Here is a 23,593-nt window from a genome sequence, read left to right as displayed (position 1 = left end):
AAAGGCGACAAAATACTCTCTTATACATCATTTCAATGTATTTCAAATCAAATATTAGCATACATTTTCACAAGCAACTAATGAATTTCACCGACTTCAATTCTATGTTGAGAATGGCACCTGACCAGTTTTAACCCTCTTGCTCCCGAGCCAGAGCTGTAATAGTCTGCCTGCATTTCTATTTTCCTACCCCCTTTCTGACATGTCAAGATGTTAATCAGAGTCCAAGTCATCATTACAGACATGTCTAAAACATATCAGGCGCTATACTTAAAGTCCATTACGCACATTTTCCGATTTTCAGGACCCGGCCCCAGTACCCAAAAATTGTAAAAATGTACAGTGTACACAAATGAACCCCCTCTGTACATACATGTACTTAACGTATGACCCCCGATTGGACTCCTACGACATCCTATGTCTCATTACAGCGATTCTGTATGGATACAACAAGATTTCACCAAGTGGCTGACAAATAACCTCTATTAGCTTGAGAAGGGAGGAGTGAACAGAACACATACATACACATTATATTTGTACAAGATGTATCAACCTGAAAGGTCAACGGCTTGATAAACCACTTTATACAATACAACAAAGTTCGATTTCAAGCAACGACGCATGCGTCACATTTAGAATTTACCTCGATAAAAGATTAGCACCACGTCAATGTACAGTAGAACCTCTCTATTAAGGACACCCTCGGGACTGAAAAGTACTGTCCTTGATAGAGAGGTGTCCTCATTAGAGGTCAAATTGAATGGCAACAACCAACTTGGGACCAAAACTAGTGTTCTTAATAGAGAGGTGTCCGCTAAGGGAGGTTCCACTTATTTCTTAGGCAATAAAACAATCGTTTCGATAAAAGTGTGTCCTTCTGCATGATTACTTGAGGTTCTTGCATTCTTTACCCCACTCCCATCCGAAAGAATTCATTCAAATTGATTTGGTGGCAGACTAAACATCGCAATTTCTTAAGTTTGCATTTGACAGGGCATTCTTGGGAATATAAAACATTGGTGAAAACTTAAAACTGAATTTTTATGGCTTTACACTACAACTACAAATCACTTTCCATCCAGCTTGCATGAACAGAGGGTTCTCTTTTATAAGTTGTTTATTGTTCAATCCGAAAACTCCGCCAACCACGGTGCAAAATTCTGCATCCACGAACAATCTTTCAAACATGACAGTTGATATTCACAGTCATAACTTGAGCAACAGAAATTATTTACAGTCTAGAGGAATCGTGATATCCAGCACTATGATTCAGCAGTGTTTTTAAACATTAGAATGCTGTTGTAGATTTTTAGAGCTGGTCCTAGCTTTATGTTCATGATCTTGACGATGTCCGTTTGGTTCAAAAGTAGGAAGGCCTCACCATCGATTTGCTGAAACAGAAGAGAATAGATTTGAAGTCAGCCAGGTCAAAGGGGGACCTACTATAAAATGAAGTTGCCAAACAAAATTAAAACATAAAATTTCACCAGATTATGAAATTTAACATTGGGAGACTACACACGAGTTTGTGACAAATCACATTCATCTCAAATCAAATATTTACAAATCGTAATAAAATCTCACCTCATCTTGAAAAATCTGCCCCTGCTCATCACAACCAGGCAGTGTGTTGACAAAATCAGCCACCTCCTCGATGGACCATTTGGCCACAGCAGTCCCCCTGATTTTGTCGACCCCAGGCAGCAGTTTGGAGTGTTGCTCCCAGCAGAGTGGGAAGTCTTTGACAGGATTGAGCACCATTGCTGACATGAAGACTGATTGATGAATGCCATTGTGAAGGAAATTCTCTTGATCCTCGTCATCCTCTTCGTCTTTTTCCTCTTTCACCCGCCCCATAAATTTATGCCTGAAGCGCAAGGAATTGAAGTTTAGTATCACCACTAAGTTCAGGCATATAAACAGTAAAACACATACATTTGAATCTCTCTATTAGAGAACATCTTGAGTTTAAAAAGTTCTCTCACTCGTAGGCAGGCCATGATTACAGAGGTAAATTTGAATGGCATGACCATCTGTGTGTTTGGAAACTTTCAAATTTCAAGTTTACCTCCCAAATTTTTTAACAAACGCAGGAGACCTTTAATATCCAAAAATATCTCCCAAACAACCAAACTTACTTCTTCCTCGCAGGACGTCCAGGACCAACGCGAGGTCTGTGGTCCCCATTAGCCATCTCCTTGTATTTACTAGCGCCATAGAACCTTTTCTCCGCTAATGGATTCAATCTGAATGATAAATTTCTTCGAGTTGTAACACATGCATTAGTTTAAGAGCTGTAGGCTCAACACAAAGGATCGCCAAAACCCTCTCAATGGCTGCACAAAGTGAATTAATCTCCTGCAAGCACAGGTTTTTCAAAATAAGCATGCTGACTGAAAGAGGAAACTGGCAAATTTTTCCCACAACTGTGTACTAATAATGTTTTGGCGGTTATGTCACAAAGCTTGGCATTTTCTATCCCGAGGTACACTACCAAAAACTACAATGCTCCAATGTACGCAGTGTATCTATACAAAACCACTCATTTGAAAGACACGAGGACTTTTTGACTGCAGTCATGTCGTCGTCACTAGTCATGGCAGTAGTGGCCTTGGCATTGGAGCCCTTCAGATGGAATAAACAAGAACTGAAATTCACTTACTTGGCATCAGGTGAATGAAATTTAGCTGGGGGAGAGATCTCATCGGACTTTGAAGAACCTAGTCGGTCTTGTATTGCATTCCCCTTGTTCATATTGACAGATGAGTAAGGACAACCAAAGGCACTGAAAGACAGATACAATATTCAACAATCATAATAAAAATCGCAAAAATTGGGCAGTAAACAGTACTGTTCCCTAAAAAACACTTTCAACTGTAAAATTTACAATCTCTTACCTGTGGTGTCCAGTGTATTTTGCTCCCTTGATATGGCCAATACCCTTACAGCCAGGTGTGGGGCAGCCGCCCTGAGTCGGCGATACAACCAAATCCTGTGGACCTATGGGAAAGCCAAAATATTAGCACTGGAAGATAAACTGCTATGATACAGATGAATGCAAAATAATTCCATTGAAAATGTTTCAACCAAAAGCTCAAGGTATCAACTTACTAATTGGTGGCTGCAGCGGATGACCGGTTTTGGCACACCACCCTGGTGGATGGAAATCAGGACAGTCATCATCAAGCCAATCATCAAAAACATCTGACCATCCATCAAAGTGAATCTTGATCCGGAACTCTTCAATGTCTACTATGCTCGCCACTCGTATCAGTATTGGGTTCCGCTTGTCAACAACTTCTAACTTCTGATAGATTTCGAATTGGTGTGGTCCACGCTGGAATGGGAACAGGAACTTTACTATAAATCTGTAGTACCGTTAAAACAAATTTCGGGGCAGTTTTATGTTCAAAGATTTTGCTCATAAAAGGTAGTTCCCCAGAAAAAGCTGTTCCTTAAAAGTCACACCTGTTCATCTTGAAATACAATCCTGGGTTCTCCCCAGAATCAAACCTGGGCCTGATTGCTCGGCAACCAGCAGTGTTAACCACTTGACTATGAGGCTCCGCTGTTTTCCAGGTGTTTCCTGCACTGGAAACTTATCGCAATGGAGACTTGCCTTTACTCACCGGTTTGAATGCCCTTGCAGGGACAGGCTGGGATTTTGTTTGTTTCAGATAGCTCTCCCACGTGAAATTCTGTATATCTTCACAATCTAAAATTATAAAGATAGATTGAGGAAATTTTAGGAAGTGGACGATATTGAATTAAAACATGGATATTTAAATAAAAACATTACAATTTGCTCCTGTATGGCAAAAAATGAAATGTCTACAGCACCTACCATTAGGAGGAGACAGTGCCTTCTCCGTTTCCTGACAATAACCCACAGGTTTGATATAAGGCGACGTCGGGTCAGCCCAATAATCATAGCTATCCTCCCAACCATCAAAGTGGATCAAGATTCGATCACCGATAATGTCCACCACAGTAGCAACACAAATGAGGACAGTGTTCTTTTTGTCGATCGCTTCCAACTTCATCCCAACCCTGAATCCATGAGGAGTAACTGACTGCAAAGAAAGTTACAAGGTTCAGATCAGATGTCTACAAGATAGAGCATAAATCATGTCTGAAAATCTTAAATTTTCCACATCATCCTCAAAATAGCCCTTCATAGTGTTTAGAGTGAACTAATCCAGGCATTCTGGTTGTGACTTTGTTCACACATGACCAATTTGGAACAAATGGAAATTATAATTAAATAGCATGGAATCTCTTTCCGTGCAACACAGCAATGATGAGGATGACTTGTTAGATCTCTCCATTATGGCTATTGTACTTATTGTTGCAGGAAGTAGAATTTGTTACATTTTCACAGCCCACCAAAATGCACTTTGTGGAAGATTCGAATGGGAGTATAAATAGCCTTTAAAAGGGTCATGGCCACTTACTGCAGCTTGTTGACTCTGAAAGAGATGCCTGGGTGCAGCCTGCGACTTGGAGAGCTTCAAGTAGCTTTGCCAGCTGAATCTTTCAGGCGAGAACCCTGCAAGAGTGAAGAGAAAAGGTTAGATTAGAAGGCAAGACTCTTTATTAACTTAATGGAAACCACCAAAGAATGGTTTTGGCGCGACAGATACGTCGTACATGTATCCATGGACTTCATTTTATGATTTTTTACCGAGGAAATTTGATTTCTTTTCATCACAAAGAAAGAGCATTACAACCAAAATAGTTGCAGTTTATCAAGAAAACCGTAGACTACAAACAGAAGACCAAGCAATACACCAGCATCCCTGCAACCAATAATCATAGTTTAGCAATGCTGACAAGTTCCCTCCTTTGAGTGTGGACTTTGAATCGAAGCCGTGATCAGCAGAAATTGGAGCAAAATTTCCTGATTTTGTATCCGGCTTATATGCAGGCACATTATGTCATTAATAGAAACTGAACTGATTCATGCAAATGTGTGAAGAGATACAAAATCTGGAAATCTTTATTCAAAATCCTGCAGACCACGGTGTTGATTCAAAGGCCTCAACAGAATATTGGATCAGCAATGCTGAATGCTAGCTATGTAAACCCAACAGAAGGCAGTGACCTCAAATTGGCTTCCCAGACTACAGCCAGGCAAGATTTGAATAAAAGAGAAAAAAGCTAATCCCTCAAAAGTTAAATAGTAATCAAATAATTTTTCAATAGGACCATAGCAATTTTTTTCTCACTTTGTCAATGGCTTGTTCAATTTTGTATTGAGACTCAAACACTATCAAACCAGCAATTTAGTCACACACTGGGAACTAATGCCTCCATGCACAGACTAGAGGGACTAAGCTACATTTGGCTGTCCATGCATGCACAATTCAAACCCATTCGACTAGGCCTTGAGACTCTGGTTGTACCCATGCAGTTTTTAAAAAGTAAAAGATGTTTGACCAAGAGACATTGGGTGATATGAATAAAGACAAGCAAATGCTTTTATCTAAATCTCCATGTACATTTACACTAGGCCTTCCTGTACAAAACCAGAGTAAAAGTATTTGCTAGTCTTTATTCATATCACCCATTGACCACTGTGATCACACTCTAGTTTGGCCTTGCGACAAGAAATCTGTAAATATTTCTGATCTTTTTGATTTAGATTGATATAAACATACTGTATATGTAGGTCGTCTGTGATAGAAAAGTTTAGGATGTTCATGCACACTTAACCAATCAAGGTCTGGTATGACACATTGCGGAAACTGTCTGAGTCAGCACACTTTGACGGAAGTCAAGGCTTTATGATACTGAGGTCACACAGAAATAAAACGAAAACTGACTCACCATAGCCTAGTTTACCAGCAGCAAACAAGACAAGAAGAGCAGTTATCAGAAATAACAAAAAATTTGTCCACAAAATCAAAATTCAGGAACTTGGGGACTCCGGATGATAAATTTCAGACACTTATTTTTGTCGGACACAACTTGTCTACTGCAGCAGGACTAGCAAATCGTGTTGTATCAATTACGTTTTTAAGGCCTTGTTTTGCTAAACCTAATGCCTGCTTACCATGTACAAGGTGACACGACACGTGGCTGTAATACTGCTAAAAGTTTTATTCAACATCAGGAATAGGAAAACAATTTGAATGTTTTTGCTATGTACCATGGTAATTTTCTACTCACCTTTCGGCACTTGTAGTTTCTTGTTATTTTTCTCGCACCAACCCACAGGAAAGATATCCACTGATGACGCATTCTCCCAGAAATCATGGCACTCCGAATAGCCATCGAAGTGTAGCCGTATTCGGTAGCCGCGTACTTCCGCAACGCTCAGTACACAATAGAGAGAGGGGTGCCGAGGGTCAATTCCTTCTAATTTCATGCCCACTTTAAAGCCGTTCTTGTTGGCGGGAAATCCTTGCTCCTGCATAGAAGAAAAGATAGAATAGTTATATATTTCAGCTATGGCAATTCATGACACCAGCTGTGCTTTTTTGAGTGATATAGATGCGCACGTGGTGGCGACTATTATCACAGGTAGCTATTATTTGAATAGCTTGTCGGTGCAATGCTTTAGGTCATATGAAATTATTTCAATAGCACTTACGCTCTTAAATAATTTGTTTGCTGGACGAGTGGCCCTCTCCTGTTGAAGGTATGTGTTCCATGAAAAGCCCTTGGTTTTCTTCGCTGAAAAAGATGTAGCAAGTACGATGAGATTCTGTTAACCCCGATTTCAATGGTAAAGTAAAAGCTGATCCTACTTTCATTGGAGACAAGAAATTTTCTCAAAAATTTCTTGCCTTATAAAGTACTGATCAAGTGTTTTTATCAAAGTTTGATAGTCCTTTGTTTTTGGAACAATTTGAGAGCAATAAGAAGAATTTCTCAAGATCTCTAAACAAACTACAATATTTGACCAGCATACAATGGTCCCAGAAATGTATAGATATGAAAGCTGTCCTGCTCACCAGATGCCAGAGTCTTTGCCACCTCATCATCTTCTGCATCCTCAGGCTCCATCGTCCTCACCCGTGGCCTGCCCCTAGCCGCAGCACCCTGGGGGCGTGGATTCATATCATCAACCATTAACCTCTTCTTCTTAAACTGGACAGCTGCCAGTTCTTTCACAGTCTTTCGACCACCCACAGATTTTGGACTGAAAAAGGAACAGATTTGATATTGTAAAACCATCCATCATGGAACACAATTTTTTTTCGATGTAATTTTAATGAAATTCCGCTAAAACAATTTTTAACAATATTTATTTTCGTGCTTCGGGTTATTCACAAAATCCACAAATATTTTGCACTTTATAGCAATTGTTAGACTGTGTTGGTATCCAACCACCAAGAGTGATGCGATCCTCCACCCTTGGTTACTTACCCTGCAGTTGCCCGACAAGCAACCTTGTATGTCTGATAGCAAGCCTGACTACAGAATCGCTCAAATGCACCAGCTTTGAAGAAGTCTGCCGCCATCCCGTAAGTCCCACATTGAAGACAGCGCACAAACTCATCTCCCTTCAGCTGTCCCTCGGCAGGCATGACTGTCTCTGGACTAACAGTGACACTTATGGCTGAAGAGGGAAATTATATCGTAATGAATGGATCAGATATTTGGACGCTTCAGACTAGCCTTGCATTTTCTTGAGAAAATCTCTCATAAGAACACCAGCACGAAAGCTCCACCATACTCAGCTGTAAGTTGCCAACTGGAATATGTATTCACCCCGAGTGATTGACCCATGCGAACTTACATGTTTCACTGCTCTCTTGGTCAGCCTCTACATCAGGAGTACGAGGTTCTGTCGTAGCTCCAGAATCATTGGTGTCCTGATCGTCCATGATCAGCTCCATCACTCCAAACTCATTCATGCGGAACTGCAACGAAGAAAACAATCACAGTTTTCTCAACCAAGAGTGAACACCACCTATCCACACTCACCCTCTTGGTTGGTCAAAGTAATGAGTTTTTGGTTTTGGCTAATCCCTGGCCTGTTTCTTACAGAAGTCAAATGACAACTCACCTTCAAGTCACTTCCAGGCAGAGTGCCCACACCATTATCCCACGTCAATGCCTCCATAGGATCAAAATCTCCCTTGTTTTTTCTAGCATCCTCATCCTTCGTTGTAGAATTCCCATCTCCAAGTGAAGTTTCACACTTTTCTGTTTTATCAGTCTCCTTGTTCCCATTCTCAACTTCAATTTTAGCACCAGAATGAGTTCCATTTGTTGCAGATTTCTCCCCTGAACTTACAGTGTTTTCAGTCGATATTTTACTAGATTGTGAGGCGGAGGATTCTACGGCAGTTTCAGTCATAATTTGAGCTGTCTTGCTAACCTGCAGACCCAAAGCCATCCCCATACTGGTCCCAGCTTTGCTCTGAGCCATCCCTGAATTTGTCCCCACCTGACTCTGACCCACCCCAACAGCCAGAGTTGGAATTCCTGCACTTGCTGCGGCTTGACCCAAGATCCCAGTCCCAGACTCATTCTTTCCCTGAACGCCAACATTCAGTGCAACCTGGCCCGTAGATATAGGGACACGTTGAAATGTTAGGTTAGTCAGTTGTGACTGTTGTATTGGCACAGCAGGCGAAGCTGCCGGCGTTATCCCAACAGGTGATCGCTGGAACACAACAGTCGGAGTTTTTCCAAGCACCGGGTTGATTAGGCTGGAGTTGATAACACCTGCAGAGATAAGCAAAGACAAATGTAAAGTCATGAAATTCCCTTCCCCATGAACCTTTACATCTAATTCAAGCCGGCACCAGGCCCAGTTGTTCAAATGGTGGTTGCTAAACCTATAACGGTACAGTGATTTGACCTGGCTGGCTACTTTTGACAAACGTTCTCCACCTATCTGACATCAATGATTGTCCCCCCTTGTTTCCCTGACACTGTTCCTAAAAGTCACCTCTACTCATCTCTTCATTTTCATAACATTCACAACGAACAAAAGCATAGCTAAAGATACCTTGCATTCCCTGCATGCCTGGTTGACCAGCAAGCTGAATGTTCAAAGTTCCCGGATTACTGGGCAACCTCACCATTGGACCTCCAGTGGGGGACAGAAGCGGTGATCGGATTATCACATTCCCACCACTCACTTGACCAACCGGTGCTGAAAAAAACAAAGATATGTAAAGCAATACAAAGTGATTTTATCGCATCCTGTTGACCTGCACTTGCAGTCAAGTTTTCGATACACTTTTTATCATTTTTTACACATTTTTCATAATGGTCAACTGAAATAGTTTTGCAAATTCATCACTCATCAATTAGTTTTTAGTTCTTTCAAAACTGAGGATTCTGACTTGGCTCCATACTTGCTCGAAAGTATGCAACACTTTTTAGTTGGACATAGGTTTTACCAAGAATTCATAAAGACTACCGAGTATTGCTTAGAAACTGTTGTTGACGTGTTGTACCTTGGATAACCATATTCGATCCCTCTGGCCTGGTGATCACGGGAACTCCAGATGTTGATGATTTAATGTTGATTGCGCCTAGAATGGATACAGGAAAGAAACATTCAACTCTCCAGCAATAAGGTGATGCAGAAATACGATTTCTTTTGACTGGCCTTCTTTGGTGATCAGGATGGATTAACTGCCCAGTAACATTTAAGTTTATTAGATTTCAAAAGAAACTCTCAATGAAACGGCCAGGGGCCATTGTGCTCACCGTAAGTATTTTTAGTAGACAGTTACAGAAAGTGCTACAGTATGACAATGGTGAATATATTTTTAACTTTGACCTCAGTGACCCTGACAGGTAGGTCAAATAACAAACCAGGGTGATATGTGATATAGACACATCCACCTGACCATAACAATTTCATCACTCGTTACACTACAGCAATCGGCAAAAAACGATTTCCAAGATGGCTGCCAAATTAAATCTATGGCACCAAATGAAGAAAAAAATGAAGAAAATGTAAGATAGAACTCAGAAAAGAAAAAAGGAGAAGATGAAAAATAAAAATATTTTTGGCTGTCCTTGACCGGGGTTTGAACTCACGACCTTTTGATTGCCACAATACGAGGAAAAACCCACAAAACATGCAATTTCGGCCATATTTGAATTCCGATCTGGCTGAAACTTGGCATACAAATAGTGGCTTCTTAGATGCATCATTACACAAAATTAAAACTCTTTACATTGAACAACGACAAAACGTACCAAGAACGGTAAAGTTTTCAACTTTGACCTCTGTGAACTTGAAAGGTGGGTCAAATCAAAAACCTGTAAGATATGTGATGTATCCTTGCTGGGAGTACCTACCATGAAACTTTTATCAAAAACAAATCAGTAATAAGCGAGAAATCACACTTTTTGAGTTTTGAGTTTGGGCCCCCTGGTGGCCAAGTCAATAATCAGAACGAACCAAAATTCAGTGTAAAAGGTCAACTGACCTAGGGGGTCATTTGTTCAAAGTTTCAAGTTCATTACTGTTGCGGTTGAGAAACGTGCCATAGTTACACTCAAACGGCCAATTTACGCCATTTGACCTCTGCGACCTTGAAAAGTACGTCAAATCCGAAAAATCGTGCAACATCTGAGGTAACCTTGCTAGGGGTCCCTGCCATAAAAATTTCATCAAAAACAATTTGCTAATAAACAGGCTATTGCACTTCTTACTTTTTCAGTTTTGGCCCCCTGGTGGCAAAGTCAAGAATCAGATCAGGCTGAAATTCAGCACCAGAGGTTATCTGATATAGGGGGTTATATGTACCAAGTTTCAAGCTCATAGCTTTTGTGGTTGAGAAACGTGCCATAGTTACACTCAAACGGCCAATTCACGCCATTTGACCTCTGCGACCTTGAAAAGTAGATCAAATTAAAAACCCGTAAGATATATGATGTATCCTTGCTATGAGTACCTACCACAAAAGTTTTATCGAAAACAAGTCACTAATAAGCGAGATATCACACTTTTTAGATATCCACATTTGGCCCCCTGGTGGCCAAGTAGAGAATCAGATCGGACAGAAATTTAGTGTCACGGGTCATCTGACCTAGGGGGTCATGTGTACAAAGTTTTAAGTTCATAGGCCTAGCGGTTAAAAAACGTGCCACTGTTTTTGAACTAGGATACGACGGACAACGACGACGACGACGACGACGACGACGACGACGGACGACGACGGACGACGGACACTGCGGTGTTGTATAGACTCCCCTACGGTGAGCCAAAAACAACAAGCACCCAAGGACATCTTATTTAACAAATTCCAATTTTTTGCAAAGATTGATAATTGAATGGTTTCTGTCAACTTTCTCACCGTTCGAAATTGTCAAGTTTATCCCTCCAGGAAATGAGTTCGTGAGAGGAGTAGTGGGGTTAGTCGCACCAGTGGTAACAACTGGAGTAGAAACCAATTGTGTTGGCAAGGGAACCGTAGTAATAGCTGGAATTGGCATGGGTACTGTTGCTTTTGTCGCTGTTGTTGGCATAGCAACTTGACCTGCCATTGGAGTTGTCATGGGAATTGTTACTACCACTGTTGTTGTTGGCATAGCAACTGGAGCCACCACTGGAGTTGCTATGGGAACTGTTGGTACTGTTGCTGTTGTTGGCACAGCAACGGAAGCTGCTGCTACTGGAGGTTGTATGGGAAGTGTTACTGTTGTTACTGCTGTTGGCACAGGAAGTGGACTTGCTGCTTGAGTTGCTATGGGAACTGTTGCGATAGTTTGTGTGGTTGTCATAGCAGCTGGACCTGCTGCTAATGTTGCCATTGGAACTGTTGCCATTGCTGCTGTTATCGGTATAACAACTTCAGAAGCTGACTGAGTTGCCATGGGAACTGTCACTGTTGTTGGCATAGCAACTGCTACTGCTGCTCCCAGCTGTGTTGCTGTTGGTTCGACTTTAGGTTTCTTTGCAGGTGGTTCTCCCTCATTCACCTGGGGTGAGCTCGGCTGAGCTGTAGCAGGGGTCTGAGGGTCACTCATCTTTTTCAGGTTTCTCAACTGAAATGAAAGAAACTGATTTTAGGAATGACAGTGACTGAAATCACATCCAGTCCTAGATAAGACACCATCATCCACCCCTGCACAATACATCCAGTCCGAAATGAGACGCCATCACCCATCCATGCACATCAAGAGGAGACAACATCACATCTAGTCTTAGATGAGACACCATTACCTATATCTGCACATCCAAAGCAGACAACATTACATCCAGTCTTAGATGAGATACAGTGACCATCTCCTCCCTGCCCATCCAGCAAAGACAACATCACATCCAGTCCTAGATGAGGCAAGACACAACCCATACCAGTAGTAATAGACCGAAAAGATATTAGATGGAGGACAGTCACATCATGTCCTATACAGATAAGACACGTACAGGTGCCGGTTCTGGTAGAGAGCTGCCATTGTCACAACCACCGTCTTAGATGGTCCTCTTGTATAGCCATCCCATCCACTCTCCTGTCTCCACACACTCAGTACAGTATCACAGTTAGAATGTCAAAGATCAAAGCAGAACTTATGTTAGTGGTTACATGTGGGTGAACTTTGACATCATTCGTAGAAATAGCAACAATAATTGTCAAGTTTTTCTCACAATTTTTTACTCCAAGCCCCCCCACCCAACCACCCCTCATTGGGCCTCGGGCAGGCACACTTCGTGTCACCCATCTGGGGCCCCCAAGCGCCGCACGGCAGCTGCATCCTTTCAAGAAACACAGAAACTGAACCAAAGCCTCACTTTATTGCCAACTGAGCAATAACCGGCAATAAAAAAAGGTCAAAGTCACAAAGAAAAGTTAGACCTATCATCAAAGTAATTATTGGTATCGATCCATGCTATGCGAAACGCATGAAACATATTTTTAAACCCGAAATTGTGAACAAAATTACACGAACAAAATTTTGAAGGCGTCTCAAAATGGCCGAGTGCCGAAAACACTACGCTTTCGATAAATCACTAATAACATAATACAAGCAAGTTAATAGATTGTAAGATGTGGTCCACATTTAAAAAGAATTATAACGATCTTGTTGGAATAGTCATTTAGGGTTTTCGATAAGTATATAAAGCCGAAATATTGATCTTTCTGCAACGTAAATCCCGAAAATTTCGCAGCCTCGTTTTCGTTCTAAAATTCGAAGCGTGATATTGCATTTTCTGGCACTTTCCAGTTGCAAAAATCGCTCTTTAACGTTTAAAATCATTAGTTTTTCTACATGAAAACACTAAAACAAATAATAACGTACGAGGACAGTTAGTTGCCACGTCCCTTCATGTATCCGTTTCGTGGGAAATTTTACAATAGTTTTGCGGTATCAACTTTTTTGTTGCGGAAAAGAAAAGTCGGGTGGAAACAAATTTTTCCAATGAAACCAAAGAAAAGTGCCAAATTTCTAGGTTTTAAAAGCGGGGAAATGACTGGCTGTACTCACCAAGCCCTAGAACAAGTATTTTTCTTTACGTTCCAACCACTATTTCCGTTTCAAGTTTTATTTCTATCTAGAAAACAAAAATAATGAAACACATTCTGTGCTCAGAAACCGTGCGCCATTACGCGTTGTCCGCAAAGGCAATGGATTTGCATAAAATAGGAGGGGGTTGGGCAGACAGTGGAAGAGCCCAAGGGAAGAGCATTGAAAAGGAAAGGAAGGGCATAACAAAAGAACAAGGAACACCACTAACACGAAAACTTACCCAAAACTATTTGCAAAGAGTATGTAGCAAATATAATTAGGTGCATTTGGCCACCCTGGTTTCAGAATTCTATGATGATAAAAGATTAGAGAAAAGACATGGTTTTTTTCGTAATGAATGCCCGGGCACTTTTCCGGGGCAAAACGAAAAAGCCCGAAGTGCGAAAGCTTTCCCACAGTGCACCATGAATGTTGATGATCGACGTCACGCACTGTTCGTGTTATTGTTTTGATCGTGGAAATCGGGAGAAAAAGTTACGAAAACTAAGACTTCCAAGCGCGGTAAAACCACGGATCTTGGTAAGTAACCGATTTAGAGGTCGATTATTTATTGTGCGTCGATGATGTTGATAGGAAAGATGTAGATTGCATGCTAGTCTAGGATCTCGAATCTGGATGTAGAGCCTGTCAGACGTCAGCTGTTTTGATGATTTGTAAACAAGCTGCACGCATACCTCAATTAACACTACGTGTCTACAATGTATCTATATACATCTGTACATTATAGTGCACCTATCCACATGTACATCCTGGATGTGTCAAAAACGGCCTCAATTGATTAAATGGTATGCAACCTGCTGATTTTGTGACGCAGTCATAACCAACAATTCACAGTTCACAGGAGTGTGAAGTTAACTCAAAACCTGCATCGATCGAAATAATTAAATGCTCATAGAGGCTATGAATTTGTGCTCGGACCAAAAATATGTCATTTCAGGAAGAGACCTCTGCATTATTAAGATGGGAGGAGCTGTGAGTGCAGGCGAAGACAATGATGACCTTGTCGACAATTTGGTGGATGCCGACTACATCAAGACCCCAGGCGTCGAGAAAGTATTCCGTGCGGTGGACCGAGCCAGTTATTATCTACCAGATCATCGGGACAGTGCTTATAAAGACTTAGCTTGGAAACATGGGAATTTGCATCTATCGGCGCCATGTATATATTCTGAAGTAATGGAGTCTTTGAAGTTGAAATCGTCGTTATCGTTCTTGAATCTTGGGAGTGGCACTGGTTATCTGAGTACCATGGTTGGGCTTATATTAGGTAGGGGCATACATTGCATCCCAGTCATAAGTCAGTCATTCCATAAGTTCGATAGTTTAACATATTCGACATTATCGCAAGTGTCAAATTCAGAGTATCCATGATTGACTAATCTCTATGATAGTAGCCTACATAGATTTTGATAGTGGTATTGGTAATGCTCCTAAGTAGGTGTTTTTCCACATTTTCTTATGAGTCTTGTTCTCTGACATGTTTTTAGGTCCTTATGGTATGAACCATGGAGTAGAGATACACCCTGACGTTGTCAACTATGCCAGCGAGAAACTCGAAGAGTTTAAAAAAAACTGTGATGCATTTGATGAATTTGAATTCTGTGAGCCGGAATTCGTCGTTGGAAATTGTCTACTACTGAACGGAGCAAGCAAGCTGTATGACCGGGTCTACTGTGGCGCTGCCTGTCCACAAGAACATGAAAACTACATGAAGAATTTAATCAGAATCGGTGGAATTTTGGTGATGCCTGTTAATGATCAGGTAGTTACATGTAATATTGATTGAATTTTAGTACTAACAGTAAGAACCTTTCTAAAGGACACCCTCAAGACTGACAAGTACTGCCCTTAATAGAGAGTTGTCCTGAAAAGAGAGGTCAAATTTAATGGAAACAACCAACTTGGGTCCAAAATGAGTGTCCTTAATAGTGAGAGTGTTCTTTAAAGAGAGGTGTCTGCTAGGGAGGTTCCACTGTACTAGGCATTTTGCAGCATTTGAAGTTCTACATGAAGTGACAAAATGTATTGGTATCGTTTTTGCTCACAAAGGAAGTCCTCTGTCACTTCAACACATGTTGCGTGTCACTTCAACATATGTTGTGTGAAGTTTTTGGTGAAAAATGAATGAGTAATTGCCATGACAGTACCTTGTCAATAAGTAGTAGTCATTGGAGTACTGTATACATGGTGTTTTTCTGAATGTTCCTTGACTCTGGCGAGAATCTCTGTGAAGTTATTTGAGTTGGAAGTGGCCAGTATGTTTTCAAGTCAATGAAATCTAAACGTGTTGCTTATTGTTAGTGGTATGAAAATGGGAAGCAAAGTCTTGTGATCAGAAGCACTAGCTTGTTAAATTGTCACACTTTAGTGGGCCTTGTCAGTGAAGGACAAAAGAAGATATGAGTTCTTGTCTCTTTTATCAGTTACTACAGGTCACAAGAACTGGCGAGACCACCTGGGAGTCAAAGACAGTCCTCCCTGTCTCCTTTGCGTCATTGGTGGAACCCAGCCGAGACAAGAATGTGGAGATGGTCGAATTACGTAAGTGAAATCTGGGTGCATACCTACTCGTATTTAGTAGGTACTGTCACCATCTTCTGTTCCCAGTTAGTAGCGCCTTAAGCCTGGCATCTGTAATTGACCGAGGTTGAGCCACAGCCTGGTGTATGTGGCAGACACTGGTCGACACTCCTGGTATTCTGAGATTTTCTCATTTCGAGAATGCATTTCCCACAGAATGATTCAGCACAAAGTCAAAAACCGTCAGTCAGTTTTCCATTGCCAAAATTTCATTTCCATTTTCTTTCAGCTGAGACAGCAACGCTAAACTTGCAAGAAATCTGCCGTATCACAATTAGGAAGATTCTCCGCGATGTGATTCAGCTCGAACACCCGCAGAATGGCAGAAAGAAACGCAAGAAACCGAAAAAGAAACGTGCCAATAAGAAACGGGTCAATATTGTGCCGATGAGCATGGGTATGATGATCCTCAGTCATTTCGATAGCGACAGGTGAGTGTCTGGGTCCTAAGACTTCATTAAAAATTGATGATTTTCAGTAACGTAATGGCAGAACGACATAAAGAAAACCTTCATGAACAAAGCTGGGCGACAGAAGGTGAGCCGTTCCATGATGTCAGACAGGGGAAAACCCATGATAGAATTTTCTCAGGCTGACCTTTACTAAAACAAATTTATGACTGCACTCCGTAATTGCCATTGATGATATCATTGGCAGTGTTGGTCTTATATTTTCAGTGATGATGACATGATGCATCTCAATCATCCAAGGTTTTCAACTCGTGACAGAGATGCCGAGATGGAAGACATGGCATCGGGTTCTGACAGTGAGACAGAGGTCAAGACGAAGGATGTGGAGTTAGATGTCGACGAGGGAGAGAAGGTGACAGAGGACAAGTCGGAGGACAGCGCGTGCGAGTGTGATCGGGAGGAGCATGATGCGGTATGGAAACGCCGTGAGAACAGGAGCTCGCGAGAGGAGAACGGGCAGAGGATTGGGTTACGGCATCGAGTACGGAGGTCAACGTCACCCGTTCTGAGCAGTGGAGAGAGAGACCATGAGATGGATCCGGCGGAGATGTCATGTGATCAGCCAGTCAGCGAAGAGAAGCGCCGTCAGAGAGGAGAAAGCGAGAGTAGTCTGAGCACTGGTGAGAAGTCCGATGTGTACGGTACAAGTCCAGGTGGGAATTCCACAGCTGATACCGAAACGTCTGGTTTGGGGACATTATTTAGCTCTGATCGGTCAGCGAATTCGAGCTCGGCTGATGTGTCGCCGTCAACCAGCGCGGATGCATCGGAGGGCACTATAATGACCACTATCGAAGAAGAAGGAAATGCTGCAACTGGCGATGTTACTCCCCCGAAAATCAAACTTGGTGACCTCCTGAAGCGCTTTGGCGGGCGCCAGTACGAGGGTGAGGATGAGGAACAGATGGACCTGAGTGATGAAGAGGAGGAGCAGACACCAAGGGAATCCTACCGCATCTTCATGAAGGAGAAAGTGAATCAGTTGCCAATCCCAGAGGCGCTGAAAGCCTATTGTCTTTATTACAGAAACTAAGCCGCCAGAATTGGTGCTAGACTTTTGTTTCTGCTGCAGGTAATTTCTCATGTTAACGGTTGACCATAGGTACCACCATTTGGCCAGAAGTTGAAATCCTAAAGCAATTAGAACTCTTTCAAACCAAAGTGAATGCCAATATTAAGGGTGGGAGTCTCCCAGGTTTTAAATGGGCATTCACTTCATTTTGATGAAGTTCTAATTGCTTTAATAGGATTTCGAGTTCTAACCTAAATGGCGGTACCTTCCTATGGTCAACCCTTAAGACTACAAGACTTATGATACTTCAGGCTCATTCAAGTTGAGAGTTAACAGAAAATCGACACAAAATTAGCTGTGGACAGAATGGGACAGGGTACATTTTAGTGTGGCACATTTTTTTGTGTGAATGCTTTGATCTCTTGATATGACCTATTGCGGGACATTCCTTGAACCCTTTTTGCTGTTGGAGTGCACTATTAAAAAGCTGCAGCTCACAATTAGTTTTCATTCAATTTTCAAGTCATTGGCCTGAATCAGCATTTTTGTAAAATTGGACAAAACTTGGATTGTGTGCCGCAGGCATTGGAGTTATCTACAGATGATGTGACCTTAATGTGGATTTAGTGTTTTACACCCCTCTGCTGCAGTCTTCCCTTGCACTTTGGCTTGACCCATCATGTTGCAGTTAATTTAAAGAAGTAAGTTGCAATCTTCAATGCACTGTGTAATATTATATTATGATTCAAGTTGCAAGGATTTGAAAGATATCAGATGATTAATCTTCAGTGCCATATTCATGAAATAAATTAAGAATCTTTCTGGAAATATTGGAGGTGTTCTTGATGATGTTTCAATTTTTTGGAAAGGGGTGTCATTTTCACAGCCCACAGAAGTCCTCATTTCAAAAAGGGTTAATGCAAGTGTTTTGATACCAAGATGTTCATGTATATATATATGGTAGTTTGTAAATTGAACAATATGTAGCATGCTAAGACATTGTATTTATCCAGTTTTTCAAATCATGTCCAGCAACATCATCTCCAAGGTGTCTTTAAAGGCGTCACCAAATGGGCAAAACCATAGCCAGCAAGGGGTGTCCTAGAAGTCCATGTAGTGCATTGTATCAGTACTACAGGTACAGGTGACCCCCTACTGACAGTACACCCATTCACTTATTCCCCGGGGAATTGCTGTTACCTGTTCAAAAGACATCATCACTTTGGAGATGAGGTAAGGTTGCTAGTTGTATGTTGGATTGAAAAAAAAAATAAGTATGTATAGTTGCTTTTGAGTAACGAATCATTGATTTATTTGGGTATAAATGTGAGTGAAGACTAGTAAACGCTTTTACTTTACTTTTGTGTGGACATGATGCTGTTCTGAGCTAACATGTTAGGATTCTTATAACTTTGCCAAGGGGTAAATGTGCATGAAGTTTTCAGTAAAGGTTTTGACTAGTCTTTATTTACATCGCTCATCTAGAGTTCAATAATTATTGGAGCTTATACCCATCTTGTACATATTCGTATAAATTGTATCAATATTCTGATGTTTCCATTATGCATTTTTGCAGAATCGTGGCAGGAAAAGGAGTGTCTTGAAATAATGCTGGGCCGGCACTAATGAAGAGGTGCAGTTTGCAATAAATCATACTCGAGATATATTGGTCCAAGTTTGGCATTTATGCCCCCTAAGTGTATTGGAGTCGCCCCATCCTGACGTTATCGGTGGTTTTAAATATACTCCGCCTCTCGATGTAGGAGTATCAAAAACCTGTATCTCAGGATGGAGTCAGCCTTGCACACTGTCGAGTACGCAAAGAGCGGGGCAGTAGTTTCTTCAGTGAATGAATTTTTCTCATCTGGTGGAGACGTGCGTGTACTTCTTCTGTGTTTGGGATGAGCAACAATGTTGGGATGGGGATTTTTCATGACGGGACTATACTAGTATTTGAACTTGACGTTCCAATAGAACTTTTTGTAGCCTTAAAAATAGTCTAAAAGAAAAAATGACCGTTGTGTACAATTTACTACAGTACAGTATAACTGGCAGCTAATTTTTGGATTTCGTGTAATAACGCCTGCTCAGTTAGCTGTTGTGAAGTTGTAATATAATGTTTAACCACATGTCAAGACTTCATTGAGGTTTTGCCAAAAACTCATCTTAGAAATCACATGTGAGACAAAGGATCTGTTCGAAATCATACCCAACCCAAGATTACTGGATGATCGAGCCGAGTCAGTTACAGTCCAAGTCACAATTGACATCCTTCCTCCTTGGTGTCAGTTACGTGCAACGTACGTGCCTATGGTGCGAATTAAGGCATGATAATTATGATTTGGACTGTGTCTGCAACAAACATTGCAGCCACCTTAGATTATATTGTGCAGCAGAAATTGCAGTGCACACACGCTGCATATTTGCATGTGTCCTGCAACAAAAGTTGGAGTGTGTGCGCCTAGCATACTTGGTGTTGGTTCTTAAAGCTGTTTTTTAAAAAGTGTGTGATAGAAATAGAAATATTGCCACCTCAGAGTTAACTAGTTGTATCTGCATTTTTGTCAAAAAACCCTTTTTTTCACATAGCATGCAGAGAAACTAGTTAATTCTGAGCTAACGATACGTCAAATGGTGCTGGAAGCAGTGTTTTGCTGTTTCTGTTTTCTTGTTTGTGCCAATTCAGATAACCGAAAAAATTGTGAAATTTCTTTATTATAATAATTAATAGATTAATAAAATGTTATAAACTTCTTGTATTTGCAGGATTTGTGTAGGCGTTGATAAATGTGCGATGATTGTCAGCATCTGCGAAAAAGTTTATCCGACCATGAAATATGTAACTTACAATATAAAGTTTAATTTTCTCACCATCAATGTTTAGAGTCACTTCAACGTTTCAAATTGACCAGTGTGGCTGCTATGACACCTAGTGGTCAGACAACAAACTAGTGAAGAAGATAGTGGAACCATTTGAAACACCAAGGTGATAGTGTGAAAACTAACTTTATATCATCATTGTCAGTATTGAAGGTTTCAAAATGGGGTTTATGAAATAGGCGTACATGTACAAGTAAAGATCTCGAAAATATCAATTATCACCCAAAATGGGTGTGTCACTTCAAGATAATCTATGGTGTGTTACAAGAAATAAATTTTCAGGGTCAGACATTTACTTTCCATTTGCAAACAACTGTCAAAATAGATTTTCAAAGTGATTTTGCTGGCCATACTAATTTACATGCATCGAGTTCTAGATTGAAAGCACTGAGTGATAAAATAAATGATAGCTTGCTTTTATACCTACAACGATTTTGAAAATATCCAAATATTTACAAATTCCACAGGAATGACAACAAGTTTTTATAGGTTTTTCAGTTGTCTATTGATTATCAAAACCATTCAAAAAATCATAGCATTTGAAGACATGAACAATTCAACTTTATTTGTCTGTTGAAAAGGTCATAACAAAATGGCCATTGGCATTGGTATTAAAGCAAAACATCTATTAGAATTACAGAATCCAATTGTAAATATTTCCTCAGATTGAATTTTATTGACTTTTGTTGTGTTCTTTGACATTATTGATGTCCTGTAAATATGGATTATATCATAATATTGTACGTTAACCAAACAAAGCTTTATAAAGATGAGATTATGACTTGTTCATTTCATTGCCAAATCAAGCAAATCCAGAGTCGACTCAAACTATGGGAGAATCTCTCTATCAGGGACATCTTTGGGAGGGTCAAATGCCTCACGAAAAAGATCTTGGATTCGCCGTCGTAAAACCCGAATTGTACTGTCATCACCTTGGTTGTGACAGTGTCTAGGACGACTGAATCCGGCTGGTAACTGCTACTCAGATCTTGGACATTGTAACAGCTACTGTCATCAGATTGGTTGTGACATTGTCTCTACAGGGAGACATACAAGGCATTTCCTGGTGATATTGAAGCCTGTCACAACTAGAGACAGAGCCACCCTTGATAAGCAATACAATCTGACTTGGTCTAAGCTAGCATCTCACAATTTTCTGGAAGACATTCACCGCCTTGTCTCTCCCACAGCAGTTATCTGGGCCTGCTGTCTTGGACCGACCTTACATCTCACTGTGCTCTAGAGGATATGCACACCAGGGCCTACTGCCTTAGGCTAAGCTATCATCTCACCATGCTTGTGAGAACAGGTACAACGTACTTGGCCGTCTCTTCTATACCGCAGGCACAAGGGCCTCACGAAAAAGATCTTAGATTGGCCGTCGTAAAATCCGAATTGTAACATCTACTGTCATCACCTTGGTTTGTGACAGTGTCTAGGACGAGTGAAGCCGGCTGGTAACTACTATTCAGATCTTGGACATTGTTACAGCTACTGTCATCACCTTGGTTGTGACAGTGTCGAGGACGAGTGAAGCCGGCTGGTAACTACTATTCAGATCTTGGACATTGTAACAGCTACTGTCATCACCTTGGTTGTGACAGTGTCGAGGACGAGTGAAGCCGGCTGGTAACTACTATTCAGATCTTGGACATTGTTACAGCTACTGTCATCACCTTGGTTGTGACAGTGTCTAGGACGAGTGAAGCCGGCTGGTAACTACTATTCAGATCTTGGACATTGTAACAGCTACTGTCATCACCTTGGTTGTGACAGTGTCTAGGACGAGTGAAGCCGGCTGGTAACTACTATTCAGATCTTGGACATTGTAACAGCTACTGTCATCACCTTGGTTGTGACAGTGTCTAGGATGAGTGAAGCCGGCTAGTAACTACTATCCAGATCTTGGACATTGTAACAGCTACTGTCATCACCTTGGTTGTGACAGTGTCTAGGATGAGTGAAGCCGGCTGGTAACTACTATCCAGATCTTGGACATTGTAACAGCTACTGTCATCAGATTGGTTGTGACATTGTCTCTACAGGGAGACATACAAGACACTTCTTGGTGATATTGAAGCCTGTCACAACTAGAGACAGAACCACCCTTGATAAGCAATGGAGAATGTCAATCACAACCAAGAGAGTCACAGCCCTGTTCATAAGCATTGTAGCCTGATCTCACAACCAAGGACAGAATCCAGGCCTTTTCTCAGAATTGATACCTGTCGTTCGCAACCATGGCCGCCGCGTCCGCGGCCGCCGCACTGAATTCCGAACTATAACTCAAGAACCCCTTGTTCGGCTGACTTGAAATTTTTAGGGGGTGTAGGCCTAGTGTGCCCTATTGATTTTGGGCGCGTTCCAAAATCCAATATGGCCGCCAGCCTAGATTTTTGCATTCCGCTCGTTAACTGAAGAACTAGCGGTCCGACAGACTTCAAACTTTTGTGGTCTAATGGTCTTCGGTAGGGGAGGTTCCCTATCGATTTTGGGCGCGTTTCAAAATCCAATATGGCCGCCAGCCGCCATCTTAGATTTTTGCATTCCGCTTGTTAACTTAATTGAAGAACCACATCTCTGACAGACTTCAATTCAAGCTTTTGTGGTGTAATGGCCTATGGTAGGAGGGTGTTTCCCTACTGATTTTGGGCGCAATCCGAAATCCAAGATGGCAGTCAGTTGGCATCTTGGATTTTTTGCATTCCAACCTAGAACTCCAGAAGCAGCTACAGTGTGAGGGAGCTGATATTTCTGTGGTATGATCGCCTAGGGTAAGGGAGGTGCTGTATAACTTTCTGGCCCCACCTGATATCCAATATGGCCCCCAGGCCGCCATCTTGTTATGTATTAATCACGAATTAATTAAAAATGGGCTTGCCAGCTGCTGTTGGTTGAAGACCAAAGACCTTTATCCACATTTGGATTTCATGCCGCGTAATCGCCAATATGCAAAAGACATTTCATCATCATCATCATCATTATGCCCCAGCTCAACAGAGTTGTCGGGCATTATGTTTTCAGCTAGTTGGCGATACAATGTTTGTACATGCCTTGAAAAGGAACTTGACTCGCTGTCCCATTTACAGGGACTGAGTCCCATTTACAGGGACTTAGTCCCATTTACAGGGACTTAGTCCCATTTACAGGGACTTAGTCCCATTTACAGGGACTTAGTCCCATTTACAGGGACTTAGTC

General features: G+C 41.4%; 2 protein-coding genes across 2 annotated transcripts; one reads left to right on the top strand and one right to left on the bottom strand.

The window, feature by feature from the left end:
• Nucleotides 1-64: 64 nt before the first annotated feature.
• Nucleotides 65-13,538, bottom strand: LOC135486850 (lethal(3)malignant brain tumor-like protein 3). The gene is made up of 19 exons (XM_064769954.1): nt 13,411-13,538; nt 11,280-11,970; nt 9,423-9,500; nt 8,969-9,115; nt 8,018-8,682; nt 7,748-7,871; nt 7,375-7,567; nt 6,960-7,147; nt 6,596-6,678; nt 6,172-6,412; nt 4,455-4,549; nt 3,845-4,073; nt 3,630-3,715; nt 3,112-3,337; nt 2,898-3,000; nt 2,663-2,785; nt 2,139-2,246; nt 1,585-1,867; nt 65-1,391 (listed from the first exon to the last, which is right to left on the bottom strand). Exons 2-19 carry the CDS (start codon nt 11,950-11,952, stop codon nt 1,263-1,265), a joined length of 3,774 nt encoding a protein of 1,257 aa, XP_064626024.1. The 5' UTR covers nt 11,953-11,970; nt 13,411-13,538; the 3' UTR covers nt 65-1,262.
• Nucleotides 13,539-13,862: 324 nt separating this feature from the next.
• On the top strand, nt 13,863-21,167 carry LOC135486737 (protein-L-isoaspartate O-methyltransferase domain-containing protein 1-like). Its single transcript, XM_064769830.1, has 6 exons — nt 13,863-13,971; nt 14,390-14,719; nt 14,940-15,214; nt 15,876-15,993; nt 16,262-16,463; nt 16,710-21,167. Exons 2-6 carry the CDS (start codon nt 14,413-14,415, stop codon nt 17,533-17,535), a joined length of 1,728 nt encoding a protein of 575 aa, XP_064625900.1. The 5' UTR covers nt 13,863-13,971; nt 14,390-14,412; the 3' UTR covers nt 17,536-21,167.
• Nucleotides 21,168-23,593: the final 2,426 nt, after the last annotated feature.

Source organism: Lineus longissimus, chromosome 4 (genome assembly GCF_910592395.1).
Source record: "Lineus longissimus chromosome 4, tnLinLong1.2, whole genome shotgun sequence".
In the NCBI taxonomy this organism is placed as follows: domain Eukaryota; kingdom Metazoa; phylum Nemertea; class Pilidiophora; order Heteronemertea; family Lineidae; genus Lineus; species Lineus longissimus.
This window is presented reverse-complemented; position numbering and strand designations above follow the sequence as displayed.

Bases quoted from the DNA above. Each gene is read 5' to 3' on its own strand.
- LOC135486737 (XM_064769830.1), top strand. From the start codon at position 14,413: ATGGGAGGAGCTGTGAGTGCAGGCGAAGACAATGATGACCTTGTCGAC. The intron at 15,994-16,261 runs GTAAGTGAAATC...ATTTTCTTTCAG, and splicing joins TGTGGAGATGGTCGAATTAC to CTGAGACAGCAACGCTAAAC. The intron at 16,464-16,709 runs GTGAGTGTCTGG...TTATATTTTCAG, and splicing joins AGTCATTTCGATAGCGACAG to TGATGATGACATGATGCATC.
- LOC135486850 (XM_064769954.1), bottom strand. From the start codon at position 11,952: ATGAGTGACCCTCAGACCCCTGCTACAGCTCAGCCGAGCTCACCCCAG. The intron at 7,568-7,747 runs GTAAGTTCGCAT...TTCCCTCTTCAG, and splicing joins CCAAGAGAGCAGTGAAACAT to CCATAAGTGTCACTGTTAGT. The intron at 1,868-2,138 runs GTAAGTTTGGTT...CTTGCGCTTCAG, and splicing joins GGACGTCCTGCGAGGAAGAA to GCATAAATTTATGGGGCGGG.